General features: G+C 41.0%; 1 protein-coding gene across 4 annotated transcripts; it reads right to left on the bottom strand.

Moving 5' to 3' along the window:
- Positions 1 to 277: 277 nt before the first annotated feature.
- On the bottom strand, positions 278 to 17,950 carry calcrlb (calcitonin receptor-like b). 4 transcript variants are annotated; one of them, XM_060868919.1, is made up of 13 exons: positions 17,765 to 17,950; positions 9,237 to 9,316; positions 7,913 to 8,063; positions 6,013 to 6,126; positions 5,476 to 5,588; positions 4,571 to 4,662; positions 4,370 to 4,487; positions 4,131 to 4,284; positions 3,632 to 3,692; positions 3,155 to 3,221; positions 2,812 to 3,030; positions 2,567 to 2,608; positions 278 to 2,435 (listed from the first exon to the last, which is right to left on the bottom strand). In XM_060868919.1, the coding sequence occupies exons 2-13, from the start codon at positions 9,297 to 9,299 to the stop codon at positions 2,217 to 2,219; spliced, it is 1,413 nt and encodes a 470-aa protein (XP_060724902.1). In that variant the 5' UTR covers positions 9,300 to 9,316; positions 17,765 to 17,950; the 3' UTR covers positions 278 to 2,216. The 4 variants fall into 4 exon arrangements, with proteins under 4 accessions (XP_060724902.1, XP_060724899.1, XP_060724901.1 ...); XM_060868916.1 differs by lacking the exon at positions 17,765 to 17,950 and adding an exon at positions 17,478 to 17,730; XM_060868918.1 differs by lacking the exon at positions 17,765 to 17,950 and adding an exon at positions 9,876 to 9,897.
- Between the last annotated feature and the right edge of the window lie 102 nt (positions 17,951 to 18,052).

Raw genomic sequence — 18,052 nt, 5'->3', positions numbered from 1 at the left:
TCCTGGTTTTGGAATACTCTTGGATTTGGAATATTCCTGGTTTTGGAATATTCCTTGTTTTGGAATATTCCTGGTTTTGGAATACTCTTGGTTTTGGAATATTCCTGGTTTTGGAACACTCTAGGTTTTGGAATATTCCTGGTTTTGGAACACTCTTGGTTTTGGAATATTCCTGGTTTTGGGAACCCTTTTGTTTTTGGTATGTTTCCAGTTTCTGGTCTCAAGTGTAACGTACCAGAAGCATTTTAACCAACTGAAAGAGACACTTTACCCAGTCTGCTGGTTCAATAAACAACTTTATATGGTTGCATTTGTATTCTTAAGAACAAGTACACTATGGTGTGAAAGCAATACAATACAAATAAAATACTGAAGAAGTAAACTCCGCAATATGATTACAACCTATAAAGTATAATCCTCAGAATACAAATAACTTATAAGGAAAAACTACGACACTGACACGGCGTTTCTGCGGCGCGGCGCCACGCTCGTCACGCCCCGCCTCTGTAAACCCTACCTGCATGCCATGTGATAAAGACGAACAATTTAAAAGGTACGAAGGATTTTTTTGCCCGCTAATAGATAACAATCGATAGATTACACAGAAGAGATGTCGATACGGCTCGTAACTGACTGCAAGCGCTGATTGTTATGCGTTTATAAATACACAAAGCGTACACTCGCACTGACATCCGTCTCTCTCGACAAGTCTATTTACATGGTTTGTTGTACATTGTTGTACAGTGTGAGCAGTTTGTTTGAGGTTTTCCAGCATACGAAGTTGAAATGCCCTAAAAATAAGTAATACGCAAGAATATGTCAAGCGCCCATATGTTCCAGACATAAAGACATGCTGAATAAGGCCTCCTGTGCTCATCTATTTATTAATCCATCTGAAAATCGTAAACGTGTCTATGCTGATTGTGAAAGTGAAGGAAAAAAACAAGAAATAGACTATTTCCTTTTCGAGTAAGAGCTTTGCTAAGCAGTAAACTGATTTAAATAAACAATACAGCACAAAATCAGTCATATATATATATATCGTCGCTGTCGGGCTGAAACCTCGTATGTCCAAATTTGGTCAATTTCATATTTCTTCACATATCGATGCTATTGGTCAGTCCCCACGTGGGTCTGTTATTTTTACATGTTATTAACCAATCTAAAGTCTTGAAAATAGCTTGAGCGCAAATCTCATAACTCCATTGGACACTTCAACTGTCCACCTCTTCCTCACTCCGTGGGAGAGCTTCACGTCATATTTCTCCTCGATAAGAGTCGCAACGAATCAACACGTCTTCTGAGGTAAATGTCTTCAAAACACTGAAAAAAAAATCTTGACCCCCGCTAGTTCTGGTGCTCGTCTGAGGACAGGAATTTAGCGCAAGACAATCCACTGCAACGCGGACTAAACCCTGTGCACTGCAGATAAGGTACGGTGTTTTTTTAATTTCCTGAAAAATAACGGTTTTGGAGATACGAGGATTCCGCCCGACAGCGACGATATATAAAATAATGAGCCGTTTTTGGTGCTGTATTAAAATATAGATATAGTCGGTATTATCCATGTTTAAGACATTTCTAAGCACACGAGGAGTTTGAATTCCCCAAGCTGTTAGCGTAAAGAGTTGAAGACATAACTGCTTTTCCATAAATAAAGGCTTATAGGCTTTGCGCGTCTCCTTACTGTGGTCTGTGTCCGTTTTTTCATGAAGTCCCCTTTTCCAGAAACCTTTCAACCCATCAAGTGCAGAAACACAACAAAGACCAGATGGAGTTTCACAATCAATACACCCAGTATAGAATTTTTTTTTTTCTTTCTTTCCTTTTTGTTATCCCAAATCTCACAGAACGTCCTTTCCGAGCCAGAGGGAATGTAATCCAGATTTCTTGTAAAGTCTCTCGTGTGTTGCTAATCCCACATGCCGTCCTGTTTAAGATTGCGAGCGCGGCCAACGGGCGGCGCTTTCATCAGCGCTCGTGTTCATTATTCATGTGGGTTCTAGCCTCCCTCTGTGTTCTGTGTCGGTCCTCGGCTCACACTAATAATCCCGCTCTCGTTAGGAAATCACGGAAGATGTTATCTGGAATTCACAGCAAAAGGCGCTTTCAGTGCCGAAGTCCTTTTGATAGCCCCCCAGCGTGGACGCTCGAATGGAGGCTCACGGTTGTCTCTGTTTGTTGTCTTGGAGTGTGTAGAAAGTGTACAGCACTCCTCACATGTAGATGTTATCTGAGCGGAGGATGGTGGTCTCCAGGCTGTGGAAGCTCTTGCCGTTCAGCGTGTCCATGTGGCTGTCGATGCTGTAGCAACGGTGCACCTCGGTCATGGAGGAGGCGGTGTAGGACGTCGAGCGCAGTGCCTCTGTGTTGGCGAACGTGCTGCCGAACTGAATACGGTACTGATTCCAGTGACGCCGTAACACACCCTGGACCTGCAGGACCACAACACATACAGGGCTTTCAGACCACACGTTATATTTTCTGACGCAAATCTATAAAAAAAAACTCCAAAATGTTGCCTTTGAATTGAATTAATTTCAATTGTACAATTCAAACGACTCACCTCTCCATTGAAGAAGCAGAAGATTGTGGCCACCAGCAGACCCTAGACCGAGGCACAAGACGGTGTTAAACGGATAAAAACCTCGACAGCACATTAAAAAGTGATATATTATCTATAATATGTTTGGAAATAAACAGGTTTCGCTCAGAGGAACGGTGCTTCTGTCTCGCCACATCAATCTTTCTCTCTCTTTTTCTTTCTCTCTTCCTCTGTCTATCTCAAAGCCTTGTAATGAAACGTTTTACCTGGTAATGGATCAGGATGGCCATCATGTATGCGTAGATCTCGTTGGTCCGGTGGCCCTCGGGTTTGTATTCCAGCAGGACGATCTGGATGCCCAGGAGAGGGACGAGGATCAGCGTGCCTCTCACTGCCTTCATGTAGAGGCTGGTCTCTGCCTGGTGGGTTACTTTCAGCTTGGTGATTAACACCCGAACAATGTTCAGGAGGAAGAACAGGTTCACCTGACATAGGAACATTTAGACATACAGTACATAGAGTTTGGATTTCGTTAGCAAAGACAGACAGATAACAGAACAAAATCTGCTCAAGCTCATCCGGAGAAAAGAGATAGAGACAAGAACTCACCAGTAAGGCGGCACAAACGGGTCCGTGGATAATATAAAGCAGAGACGTATTTGAACTGATCCAACAACTGTAGAAAACAAGATACAGATTTTTCCCAATGTTAAAACCTCCCTTTGTTCAGCACATTAACATATAACTGGACATTTTTGAGGATGAAAACCTTTTAAAGCGAGGACACAGAAACAGGGACAACACATTAGCTTTCTTTAATGAAAGACTCTTTAGAGTTACCACATCATAACACACAAGAGCCAATCAGGGGGCGACATGCAGAGGGGCGTGGTTACGTCATGGATGCGTCTACATTTGCATATTCACAGAAGATTGATTACTTGAATGATGGTATCAAGTGTTAAGGTCTAAGGTCTAAAGTGTTCAGGCTTCTTCTGCCGTCAAAAGACTCGAACTGACGCTCGCTTTTAGAATATTTTAACAGCTTTAAAGGTTACGTCTTTCTCTGAGCTTAACTTCACTTACAAGTCGTTGTAGTAATAGCTTCTGGCTACAGCGTGTATGACAGCGGGGATAAGAGGAAATCCTGAAAAATATGGAATGGGAAAAATGATCCATTATGGATTTTATTATTATTATTATTATTATTAATAATAATAATAATAATAAAATAGTAACAATAATAATAATGATAATAATAAATTATTAATAATAATAATAATAATAATAATAATAATAATAATAACAATAATAATAACAACAATAATAGTAGTAACAATAACAACAACAACAACAATAATAATAATAATAACAATAATAATAACAATAACATCAACAACAACAATAATAATAATAATAATAATAACAACAACAACAATAATAATAATAATGATAATAATAGCAATAATAATAACAATAATAGTAGTAACAATAACAACAACAACAACAACAATAATAATAATACATTCCATGCAAGAAAGAAATCAACTAGAATAAAGTCATTCCTAAGACATGACACACTCACCCCAACCCAACAGATAATACCAGATGAGGCGCTGCTTCTCGGCAAACACAGCCACCACGATGAGTGTGTGGAGATAGATTCCCTCACACAGCATCCAAAAATACATACAGCCCAGAATGTACAGGTGGATAAAGGTGCACACCTTACAGCTCACCTGGGGGTGAAAGATAGGAATATGATCTTAGACGAATTGCTTTCAAAGCAAAAGGAAAAGGTTTGCATCCCCAACTCCGACTCACAGGATTGGCCTCCCGGTTGTTCACAACAGCCGTGAAGGAGATAATTGTTATGACAGAATTCAGTACGAAGGAGAAGAAAAGGTTTTTATGAAGCGTAATCCTCTGGCAACTTAGGCTCCTGAGGGAAGAGAAAAAGAAATCAGTACGAGCGCTAAACGAAGAACGTCGTCATGAAAAATCACACACGTCAATCAGGCTTACTTGAAGTGGAAGAATATCCCTAAAGAAGCCAGCAAAGAGATCAGCGACAGTCCGTGACCGATCAGGACCAGGTAGTAGAGGTTAATCGCTGTCTACATGAAAAAACAAAACACAGAACGCACAAAGGTGTTATCACCTACTCACAGAGAATAAAACTGACGTCCTGCTCGTCGCTAATGTATTTAAATTCATTTTTACATTCGCACACACACACACACACACACACACACACACACACCTGCATACTTTGTGTACACTCACTCACTCTCACTCACTCATTTTCTACCACTTATCCGAACTACCTCGGGTCACGGGGATCTCAGGCGTCATCGGGCATCAAGGCAGGATACACCCTGGACGGAGTGCCAACCCATCGCAGGGAACACACACACACTCTCATACACTACGGACAATTTACCAGAGATGCCAATCAACCTACCATGCATGTCTTTGGACCGGGGGAGGAAACCGGAGTACCCTGAGGAAACCCCCGAGGCACGGGGAGAACATGCAAACTCCACACACACAAGGCGGAGGTGGGAATCGAACCCCCAACCCTGGAGGTGTGAGGCGAACGTGCTAACCACTAAGCCACCGTGCCCCCCACTTTGTGTACATTTAGAGGAATAAATCCGACATCGACTAGACAGGAGCCAGAACTTTCTGTTCCATCGCTCCATACAGTGACACACTGACGAACTCTTTAATACTTTCACACTCGTCGTGATTGTCCTCATGATCTGTGTCTCAAATCCAAAAATCCGACCTTAAATTCAACAGTATTTACTAATCTATAAACCTGGTATGAAGGACTGAATGATATTTGTCTCTCGATTTTTTTTTTAAATAATTTAAACACTGACTGTATTAGAAAAACTACAAGCACAGTGTCCCTTTAAACCCACCTGCTGACGCTCGACAGTGAATTGCGTACAGGTTGTGAAATTGGTCCAGGTTCGGTTGCTGAAAGGGTGGACAAACCACTTGCCAGATTCGGTGCAGATTTTCGTAGCCAGCTCTGAAAAACAGTCCAGAATAACACTAAAGAATTCATTCAGGTTGCATGCAATAATCGATGCAATAATTTAACATGAGATTAAAAAGGCTCATTAAGTAGCAACACTAACACACTGGCAAAGAAGATCTGAACATTTGTTTTAATTCTGGTCATGACTCCGCCCCCTGTCCTGTCATTGGTGTATTTCACCAGTTGTCTGGCGGTTTGTCTGTTGATGCAGAACTTCAGCGTGTTTTTGTTTAGCCACAGACTCTTATGGTGTGATCGATTTAAGAACTCAGAGCTGTGCGAAAGTCAGAAGTCGAAAGTATGATGAAGTGAAATGAAATGAAGTCATTTTCAAACCACTTTGTGATGAAGTTTAATTCCAATCAAGTGGAATTCAATTGAACTGCACTGGATGTGATTGTTGTTTTTTTTTTACCAGAAGTGTCGAAGTCCATGAAGTAATCCGGACAGTGTTGTGTTGCTGTGTTTCCAGCCTCCACGTCGTCCCAACACAGCCAGCCGTCCCATGTGCGGTTACACATCAGCCCAGCTGCACAGCACACACACACACACACACACACACACACACACACACACGAATAATCAGAATCTGAATCAGAGCGTGAATCAGCACTTGCCAGGTGTAGGAGTTTGTTTTGGCATTAAGAATCACGCAACAAAGTTTACTTAGGGAACGTGAGACTACACACAGTGTGTAAATGACAGCAGAGCACTAATTTTAAAAAATGGAACATGAACAAGATAAATAAAAGACAAAACCACAAAGTATGTACAGATCGTCTCTGGCAGGGACCCAAGAGAAAAAAAGTCATCTAGTTGGGCGGAGCCTATGACAATTACAGCAGCATTAGCCAATCACGACTGTCTGCATTGGCCTGGGGCTCAGCGGCTTTCCTCAGAGTTTTACGAAGCCCTGTGATGTAAAAAGAGCAGCAGTTTGGTTTGCTGCAGCTTCTTTGTGTGGGGATGTAAGAAAGGAAATAAAATCACTTCTACGTGTAAAAATCACTTCTAAGTGTGAAGCTTAAGCTGCAACGACATCCGACTGGTTTAATGCACAGTTGCGCCCAGATTCTTCGATTCACCGTTTTAAGAAAAGCTGACAAAAATGTTTATAATGTACTAAAAATTCACAATGATCTTTGTTAGGTTTTATTTCATTCATTCATTCATCTTCTATCGCTTATTCGAACTATTCTCAGGTCACGGGGAGCCTGTGCCTATCTCAGACGTCATCGGGCATCAAGGCAGGATACACCCTGGACGGAGTGCCAACCCATCGCAGGGCACACACACACACACTCTCATTCACTCACACAATCACACACTACGGACAATTTTCCAGAGATGCCAATCAACCTACCATGCATGTCTTTGGACCGGGGGAGGAAACCGGAGTACCCGGAGGAAACCCCCGAGGTTTTATTACATTTTTAAATTTTTATAGGTCTTACTATAGCTATAGTAGTATTAATTAACCATCAAAATTCTTTACAGATAATAATAAATTAAAGTGAACTAAACATAGAAAGATTAAATCCAAAGACTTTAACGTTGTACTTCATGGTCTGAGATTAACTCTGCTGTGAAACTGATCCTTTTCACTTTAAACAGTAACGATGTGTGTGACAAAAATGGTTAATTAGACAGATGTACTTCAAAAAAGTTTCTGTATCTGATCCAATCCCTCTAAACAAAAATCTAACATCTTTCTAACATCGTAACTTCTTCCCTGCACACAACCCGAAACAAACGGACACGGAACAAACGGATGAGCTCTGCCAATCTTCAGAGGCGCTGTCAAACAAAACGTCTGGGCTGGAAACAGCTGGAGCTGCGCCACAAGACGAGAACATGAGGAGTGTTTGCAGATGAACAATGCGTTGAGTCCGACACGCCCGACCCACCAAACACAATGACATTCCAGTAAGTCATTTGTTTCACTCGAAGGAGAAAAGAAAAATGGGCATGCGTGTACATGTTTATTCCTAAAGCGTCCTCGCTCACTACGTTCGGGCGCAATGGACATGGAAATGAACCAAGCGACTGTAACTTGTTACTATAACGTGCCATTGGCTCTGAAGAAAAGCTACGGTTGAAATTTGTGGTTTTATTATTTTATACAATGGTAAGGAATTGTAAAAAACGTATCTCAGACATTAACTTTAACTGTTCGTGGAAATTTTGGGAAATTTGTAACCCTGTCTGAAATCTTCTGATCCTCTTCGAATCGATTCAGCTTTTGACTCGAACCCCGTGACCTCTTATTTTCTTAATGAACAGCATTAAAATCAGTTTGAATCTGGATTTCGTACCATTTCGATCTCGATTGTTGTCCTTGGTGATTTTTTGGTAGCACTCAAACTGGGCCATCATGATCTTGTTGCGAGTGTCGCCGATGTCGTGGGTTTCGTTCCTGGATTTCTGCTGTGAGTCGTTCTCTGACGAGCGTGCTGCTGTGAACAGCTACAGGAACGTGACAGACGATAAAAAAAACACGAATAAACACGACATATATGAATGAGACAAATGTGATTATTTAATAAGGAGCAGTGTTGGGTTAGACTGCAGTGTCGTGTTGGGCTAGACTGCAGTGTCATGTTGGGTTAGACTGCAGTGTCGTGTTGGGTTAGACTGCAGTGTCGTGTTGGGTTAGACTGCAGTGTCGTGTTGGGCTAGACTGCAGTGTCGTGTTGGGCTAGACTGCAGCGTCGTGTTGGGTTAGACTGCAGCGTCGTGTTGGGTTAGACTGCAGCTTCGTGTTGGGTTAGACTGCAGCGTCGTGTTGGGTTAGACTGCAACTTCGTGTTGGGCTAGACTGCAGCGTCGTGTTGGGTTAGACTGCAGCGTCGTGTTGGGTTAGACTGCAGCGTCGTGTTTGGTTAGACTGCAGTGTTGTGTTGGGCTAGACTGCAGTGTTGTGTTGGGTTAGACTGCAGTGTCGTGTTGGGCTAGACTGCAGTGTCGTGTTGGGTTAGACTGCAGCTTCGTGTTGGGCTAGACTGCAGCGTCGTGTTGGGTTAGACTGCAGCTTCGTGTTGGGCTAGACTGCAGTGTCGTGTTGGGCTAGACTGCAGTGTCGTGTTGGGTTAGACTGCAGCGTCGTGTTGGGTTAGACTGCAGTGTTGTGTTGGGCTAGACTGCAGTGTCGTGTTGGGTTAGACTGCAGTGTCGTGTTGGGTTAGACTGCAGTGTCGTGTTGGGCTAGACTGCAGTGTCGTGTTGGGTTAGACTGCAGTGTCGTGTTGGGCTAGACTGCAGCGTCGTGTTGGGCTAGACTGCAGCGTCGTGTTGGGTTAGACTGCAGTGTCGTGTTGGGTTAGACTGAAGTGTCGTGTTGGGCTAGACTGCAGCGTCGTGTTGGGTTAGACTGCAGCGTCGTGTTGGGTTAGACTGCAGTGTTGTGTTGGGCTAGACTGCAGTGTCGTGTTGGGTTAGACTGCAGCGTCGTGTTGGGTTAGACTGCAGCGTCGTGTTGGGCTAGACTGCAGCGTCGTGTTGGGCTAGACTGCAGTGTCGTGTTGGGTTAGACTGCAGTGTCGTGTTGGGTTAGACTGCAGTGTCGTGTTGGGTTAGACTGCAGTGTCGTGTTGGGTTAGACTGCAGTGTCGTGTTGGGTTAGACTGAGCGTCTGTGTACCTCACATAACGTGGACAGGAACAAAATCGAGGTTATCCAATATCCAAACATGATTCTGCTCATGGATTAGCACAAGGGTTCTAAAAAAAAGGAACAGAAGGAATTTGATGTAAAATTTTTAAGCACAAAATGAATCATAAATAAGACATAAATGTTGACAACCAATAATATAATAAAAATTAATACCAAACAAGGAGGGAGGGGAAGTTAGGGGCAGGGAGCTTAAGGGCAGGGAGTATAAGAGGCGGGGAGTGTAAGGGGCGGGGAGTATAAGAAAGGGGGTGTAAGGGGCCCCTCGAACAGAACGGCTGACCCCAGCCTGGCCCCCTCTGTTGAAATGGTCTAAGAAGCATCACTGCAAAAACACTGCGAGTTTCACAACTCTATCTCTCTAATGACTTTCTGGTGGGTCGTTGTGTTGGCTCAGTTTAAGTAAACTTCAATTTTCCCCAAGCAAACAGCCGGGGACCGGCGAAGCCACGGTCTGAGCCAGGACTGTAGCAACAGAGCTGTTATAAGGCCAAAGGCAAGTGGAAACAAGCCAAGCTTTCTTGACATAACAGTCCAGTCTATCGAGGGAGCCCTGACTACAACATGGGGGAAGTGTAAATATCCTCAGACCTACACTAGAAGACTCACTTCTGCCCGCTTTGGCTGTAGACTGAAAGAACACGGCCAAGTTTCTAAAAAAAAAAGAGAAAAGATTGTCACACGATGATGACTTTGCTTACACTGAGGATCATTTAGCTGTAGGTGAAAGGTGTCTGGGTAACACGTCAGTGCCGCTGCTGAGTAATCTTTCTCTACACGCTGATAACTCATCAAGAATCATCTCAACAAAATGATGTTTGGGTGAAAATGTTTGCAAAGGTTTTGGAGCTGCAATCAAATTTCCCTAGATTTCCTTCCATTTAATGGTCATTTAAACGCGAAAACTACACTGGCTTTGGAAAAAGTCTTGGCGTCTAATCCATCTCTCATCTCTCAGACGTTTGAAGGAAACCCAAAGCCCTTTCTACGAGCGTCCGAAGCGAACGGCCGCCAAGCATCTCAAACATGTTCGTGGCTCTGTTGTTGTTGTTTTCCTTTTTCAATCAAGACTCGTCGTTCCATCCGTGGCCAAGGGGCACGAGACGCCATGTGATTCTTTTGTTCGACCTCCAAACATTTCCTGCTCGGAACGGGGAACAAAAACCACATGATTCGGCTCATATGTGGAAAACTGTCCGCATTTCTTTCTTTTTTTTTTTCTTCTTGCCTTTGTGGTATGGGAAGAAAGACGCTTCCAAGAAGTCCAGACAGACAGACTGAGTTAATAAGAGTGTGTTTCATCTTTCATTAACATCCATCTGAATGGAAAGCTGTTTTTATAGGAAATGCCACACAATCAGATCAAAGAGTAAATACACCTGTGGTAGGTGAACCCGAAGGTTAGCGGATTTGTCTAAGATTCAGATTGTGGTGAACAAACAGCTGGAACCTTAAATGAAACTAAATCATGTAGCTTTTTTTTTTTAACACAAAGTGGTGTAGGATTCTACGCAGGCTAATAATAAACGGTGCTGAAAACCACATGTGGTGTCCGTCCTGTTAAACCTTCCTTCCTGCTTTCCTTCCCTCGTTCTCAGAATCTCTGGCTGACAAGAAAGCGGCACACAGAAGCATCCGTGCTAAGAAAACAAAACGCCGTACGGTCCAACCTGAAGAACTTTACTGGCTCGCTCTGGTACTTTGGTGACAATAACGCATTGTTCGATGAAAAACCTTCGGGACTGAAGTCCTTGAGAACGTTTTTCTTTAGCTCCTGCTAAGACGTCGTCGGATCAAACCTTCACACGAAAGGAGTTGTTTTTGTAACAAGCTTATGACTGGTTTTGTTTGAAAGCCATTACATAAAAAAGAAGCTATTTAAGAATTCTTTTGGCATTGAACTAAAAAGCCTGTCATGTAGGTTGTATAGTTATAGCTATAATTTTATGACAACAGCATTACATTTTCCTAACAGTTCCTCTAAGAAAGAAAACTATATATCCTGCAAATTAACTCATGTTGAAACACTCACTCATTCATTCACTCATCTTCTACCACTTATCCGAACTACCTCGGGTCACGGGGAGCCTGTGCCTATCTCAGGCGTCATCGGGCATCAAGGCAGGATACACCCTGGATGGAGTGCCAACCCATCACAGGGCACACACACACACACTCTCATTCACTCACACAATCACAGACTACGGACAATTTTACAGAGATGCCAATCAACCTACCATGCATGTCTTTGGACCGGGGGAGGAAACCGGAGTACCCGGAGGAAACCCCCGAGGCACGGGGAGAACATGCAAACTCCACACACACAAGGCGGAGGCGGGAATCGAACCCCCAACCCTGGAGGTGTGAGGCGAACGTGCTAACCACTAAGCCACCGTGACCCCCATGTTGAAACACAAATTTTTTAAAAATACAAAACTCGTGAGAAATCTTAACGTGATGCCGTCTTAATTCTGGATTCTCTCAGATTGGTCAGAAGGATTTGATGAATAATCTTTAACATCAGTTCTGAGAGAACTGCAGCTCCAAATCACAGATATTAATATTAATACTAATTAATGAGCCACAGACACATTTGTTGGTATTTTTGTTATGTTGAGGCTGCAAAAGGCAAAACGCTCGCTAAACTAAAAGAAACGTCTGATGTCGTCTCTGTGAGTCTGATCTAAAGTGAGTCAGGACTTTTTCTTTTTCTTTCAGCGTGTTTTAGACGTGTGTTTTTCCCTCTGTTGAGAATCTTACACTGAAGTTTAGTCTTGAAGATAAATCTGAGCTGCTTTTTAGATGAACAAACGCTCGGAGCGTCTCCGAGAGAAAACGCACCGAACTTTTCTATGAAGAAAAACAGAAATAGTGATGAAACTCTACACATTCTTAAAGTCCTGAGTGTCTACTTTCATATGAGTAAATATGAACATGAACACAACACGTTTCCTCTGGAAATAAGAGTTAAACTGCAAAAACAGATTAGAGCCGATAGCTTTAGGTTCGCGTCCAGTGTGTAAAGAATATTCCTGAGTAGGGAGTAATCGCCATTTCACTCCTCTACTCTATGATAATCTATCTGGGCTTCGTAGTCGTAAATAAAAAGCTGACAGAAAGACAATAAAACTGAAATCGCACTTTAACGGATAATCTAACAGCAGAAATCTCGTCTCGTCTCGATGCCGCTCATCGTTCTACTACGATGACGACTGTCTTCCCAGTTTAGAATTGTAAATGGTGAGGAAATGATGAAAACCAGGGGAAAGTTTCAGGTAGTTGTGTTATTGTCTCAACGCTGCACAACGGTCATGGGGAAGTCTTTCCATATCTATATTGGGATTTCCTTGGGTGTGCTACGGGTCACAACAGGAAGCTGGAAAGGCAGTGAATTATTTGCTGTTGTTGTTGTTGTTGTTGTTTTTCATGTCTGCATTGCAGAAAGTCAGCATCTTCAGCATCTACACATGACCTCTGGTGAGGATCTCTCTGCTTTATGATGCCACCGTAACACTATCAAAGAAGCGGAAAACGACCTCCAGGAAAAAAAGCAAGTCCATAAAACTGATGGCTCCATCAGTGGTGAAAGCGAGAAAGGAGACTCCATCCTTCCATCCTGTCTGCTGTCGGGTAGGCATGGAATTGATTTTAAGGACTGGTTGGAGATGGTGGACTCTCGGTGGAAAAACAAAGAGCCGAAACATGATAACCTGTTGCCCTTCCTGAAGAGTCAGAGGAGGAGCTTATGGCATGTGTCTCTTGTTCCCCTCCTCTCTCACTCTCTCTCTCTCTCTCTCTCTCTCTCTCTCTCGTCCGAGTGTTCTCTCAGCCTGGCCTCTGGCTGCTCACCAGTCCAGGCCTTAAATCAGGAAGCCTGTGTCAGCGCTGACAGTTTGTTTAACTCGTGTCAGTTTGGGAAACACCCATGAACATCAAACCCCCCAGATTCTTTCCACTTCGCACCTAAAGAGTGTGAGATAAGAGAAAGCCAACACCTCACACATTCCAGCTTCGACCTAGCGCTGTATGAGACGCATGAAACCGCTTTTAAAATATCTAGAAAATACACGGAATTGCGCATCCGATATAAATAACTCTTAAGATTTCTTGTAAAACTTACGAATAAGTTGTTTTCTGTTCGCTTCATAACTAAATAAAAATCCTGTAATTACAAACTCGGCGAGGTGAAGACAATCTTTCAAATCCGCTTCAAACAGAAATGTTTTCAGACGTCTCAGCCCTCCATCCATGGTGCGAGATGAGCGTGTGTAAGGGGTGTGTGTGTGTGTGTGTGTGTGTGTGTGTTTGTGTGTGTAAGTGAACCCCTACTGCCAGCAAATCTGTTCCACACTTAACGCCTATTTCTCAACTGGACTTAAAACTTCCTAAAAACTTCAGCAGCAAGTGGAAAAGACAAGCGTGCTTTATGGGGAGAAGGAAGCCAAAGGCATCAAATGTGGCCACATGGAAAGAAAAGTCCAGCTGGACCAGTAAAACCTACGTCTGACTCTAAATCGTCAGATTTACACAACGGATCAAGCTCTGAGGTGTTCATTCAACACTGTATGTCGAGTTCTGATGCAGTGTTGGGATTGTTCAACACAACAGGAGGTGGATAAATGATAAATATATAAAATAAGTAGGAGAGAGAAAGAGAGAGAGAGAGAGAGAGACAGAGAGAGAAAGACAGATGAGAGAGAGGTGAGAGAGAGAGAGAGAGAGAGAGAGAGAGAGAGAGAGAGAGAGAGAGAAAGACAGATGAGAGAGAAGTGAGAGAGAGAGAGAGAGAGAGAGAGAGAGAGAGAGAGAGAGAGAAAGACAGATGAGAGAGAGGGAGAGAGAGAAAGAGAGAGGTGAGAGAGAGAGAGAGAGAGAGAGAGAGAGAGAGGAAGAGAGAGAGACAGAGACGGAGAGATGTAAGAGAGAGAGACAGACAGAGAGAATGAGAGAGACACAAAAAGAGAGAGAAAGAGAGAAAGAGAGAGAGAAAAACACTACAATGGATAAAGAGATAAAGGTTCCCTTCATGTTATGTATAATTATGTAACTATATAACAAGGTTATATATAATGAAAAAGGAAAACAAGTCTTTCAATCCCACGACATCCATGCTGAATAAATTAAACGGTGCTCCAATAGTATTGGCACCCTACAAAAAAAAGTGATCCTAAATCCAAGCTAATCCTTTATTATATCACTGTCATCAACTATTTTTTAACTACTTTAACAGTGAATTGGACACTGGACATAGATTCCAAACAGTTTACATGAGTAATAATTATTAATACTGTAAATAAAAAAAATACTCCACACTTTAATTATTGACTGTGCACAAAAGAACAAGTTAAAAAATCCCGACTCAGCACTGAAGCACTTACTCAACACCCTGATAGCTTTGTGGTTTGTGTTCAGCAGGTTGTTCTCTGTTATCACTGCTATAACATACCTATATAACTTACCTCTATAACATACCTCTAACATACCTATATAACACATCTGTATAACATACTCTATAACAAACCTCTATAACATACTCTATAACATACTCTATAACAAACCTCTATAACATACTCTATAACATACTCTATAACATACTCTATAACATACCTCTATAACAAACCTCTATAACATACTCTATAACAAACCTCTATAACATACTCTATAACATACCTCTATAACATACCTCTATAACAAACCTCTATAACATACTCTATAACAAACCTCTATAACATACTCTATAACATACCTCTATAACACACCTCTATAACATACTCTATAACATACCTCTATAACATACTCTATAACATACTCTATAACATACCTCTATAACATACTCTATAACATACCTCTATAACACACCTCTATAACATACTCTATAACATACCTCTATAACATACGCTATAACATACTCTATAACATATTTCTATAACATATCTCTATAACATACTCTATAACATACCTCTATAACACACCTCTATAACACACCACTATACCATACTCTATAACATACCTCTATAACATACTCTATAACATACCTCAATAACATACCTCTATAACATACTCTATAACATACCCCTATAACATACTCTATAACATACCCCTATAACATACTCTATAACATACCCCTATAACATACTCTACAACATACCTCTATAACACTCTATAACACACCTCTATAACATTACAACATACCTCTATAACATACTCTATAACATACCTCTATAACTTACTCTATAACATACCCCTATAACATACTCTATAACACACCTCTATAACATACTCTATAACATACTCTATAACACACCTCTATAACATACTCTATAACATACCTCTATAACATTACAACATACCTCTATAACACACCTCTATAACATACTCTATAACATACCTCTATAACATACTCTATAACACTCTATAACATACCCCTATAACATACTCTATAACATACCCCTATAACATACTCTATAACATACCTCTAAAACATACTCTATAACATACCCCTATAACATACTCTAAAACATATCTCTATAACATACTTTATAACACACCTCTATAACATACTCTATAACATACTCTATAACATACTCTATAACATACCTCTATAACATTACAACATACCTCTATAACACACCACTATAACATACTCTATAACATACTCCATAACATACTCTACAACATACCTCTATAACATACTCTATAACATACTCTATAACATACCTCTATAACATTACAACATACCTCTATAACATACCTCTATAACACACCTCTATAACATACCTCTATAACACACCTCTATAACACACCACTATAACATACTCTATAACATACCCCTATAACATACTCTACAACATACCACTATAACATACCTCTATAACACACCACTATAACATACTCCATAACATACTCTACAACATACCTCTATAACATACCTCTATAACACACCTCTATAACATACTCTATAACATACTCTATAACATACCTCTATAACATTACAACATACCTCTATAACATACCTCTATAACACACCTCTATAACATACCTCTATAACACACCTCTATAACACACCACTATAACATACTCCATAACATACTCTACAACATACCTCTATAACATACCTCTATAACACACCTCTATAAAATACTCTATAACATACCTCTATAACACACCTCTATAACATACCTCTATAACACACCTCTATAACACACCACTATAACATACTCCATAACATACTCTACAACATACCTCTATAACATACCTCTATAACACACCTCTATAACATACTCTATAACATACTCTACAACATACCTTTATAACATACCTCTATAACATACTCTATAACATACCTCTATAACACACTCTATAACATACCTCTATAACATACTCTATAACATACCCCTATAACATACTCTATAACATACCTCTATAACACACCTCTATAACATACTCTATAACATACTCTATAACATACCTCTATAACATACTCTATAACATACTCTATAACATACCTCTATAACATACTCTATAACATACCTCTATAACATACTCTATAACATACCTCTATAACATACTCTATAACATACCTCTATAACATACTCTATAACATACCTCTATAACATACTCTATAACATACCTCTATAACATACTCTATAACATACCTCTATAACATACTCTATAACATACCTCTATAACATACTCTATAACATACTCTATAACATACCTCTATAACATACTCTATAACATACCTCTATAACATACTCTATAACATACCTCTATAACATACCTCTATAACATACTCTATAACATACCTCTATAACATACTCTATAACATACTCTATAACATACTCTATAACATACTCTATAACATACCTCTATAACATTACAACATACCTCTATAACATACTCTATAACACACCTCTATAACATACTCTATAACACACCTCTATAACATTACAACATACCTCTATAACACACCTCTATAACATACTCTATAACATACCTCTATAACATTACAACATACCTCTATAACATACTCTATAACACACCTCTATAACATACCTCTATAACATACTCTATAACATACCTCTATAACATTACAACATACCTCTATAACACACCTCTATAACATACTCTATAACATACCTCTATAACATTACAACATACCTCTATAACATACTCTATAACACACCTCTATAACATACCTCTACAACATACCTCTATAACACTATGGTGTTAACATCCTACGCCGTGATCCAGACGCACGCGCTCCCTGTAACGGCAGGAATAACGATCAGCAGATCACCGAATAATGAAGAGAAGAAAGGAAGAAATTCCGATTCCAGACATCCGACACACCGCACGGGAGAAAAACCCGAACGCGACTAAAAAGTTTTACTGGAATAAGGAAGTCAGCAGCTGAAGCAGCGCGCTGTTTAACACACACAAACGCTCGCGCGCGCACACACACACACACACACACAAACGCGTGCGCCCACACTCACGTTCGCAGCGCGCGACCAATGAATAGCGAGAGTCGAGCTCTTTCTCTCTCTCTCTCTCACTGTCTCTCTCTCTCACTCTCTGTCTGTCTCTCTCTCTCACTCCCTCTCTCACTCTGTCTCTCTCTCTTTCTTTCTCTCTCTCTTTTCTCTCTCTCTCTCTCTTTTCTCTCTCTCTCTCTCTCTGTCTCTTTCTTTCTCTCTCTCTCTTTTCTCTCTCTCTCTCTCTCTCTCTCTCTCTCTCTCTCTCTCTCTGTCTCTCTCTCTCTTTTCTCTATCTTTGTCTCTCTC

This window comes from Tachysurus vachellii, chromosome 4, assembly GCF_030014155.1.
Source record: "Tachysurus vachellii isolate PV-2020 chromosome 4, HZAU_Pvac_v1, whole genome shotgun sequence".
Classification (NCBI taxonomy): domain Eukaryota; kingdom Metazoa; phylum Chordata; class Actinopteri; order Siluriformes; family Bagridae; genus Tachysurus; species Tachysurus vachellii.
Note: the sequence above shows the minus strand (reverse complement) of the source record. Positions and strands in the feature narration are given on the sequence as shown.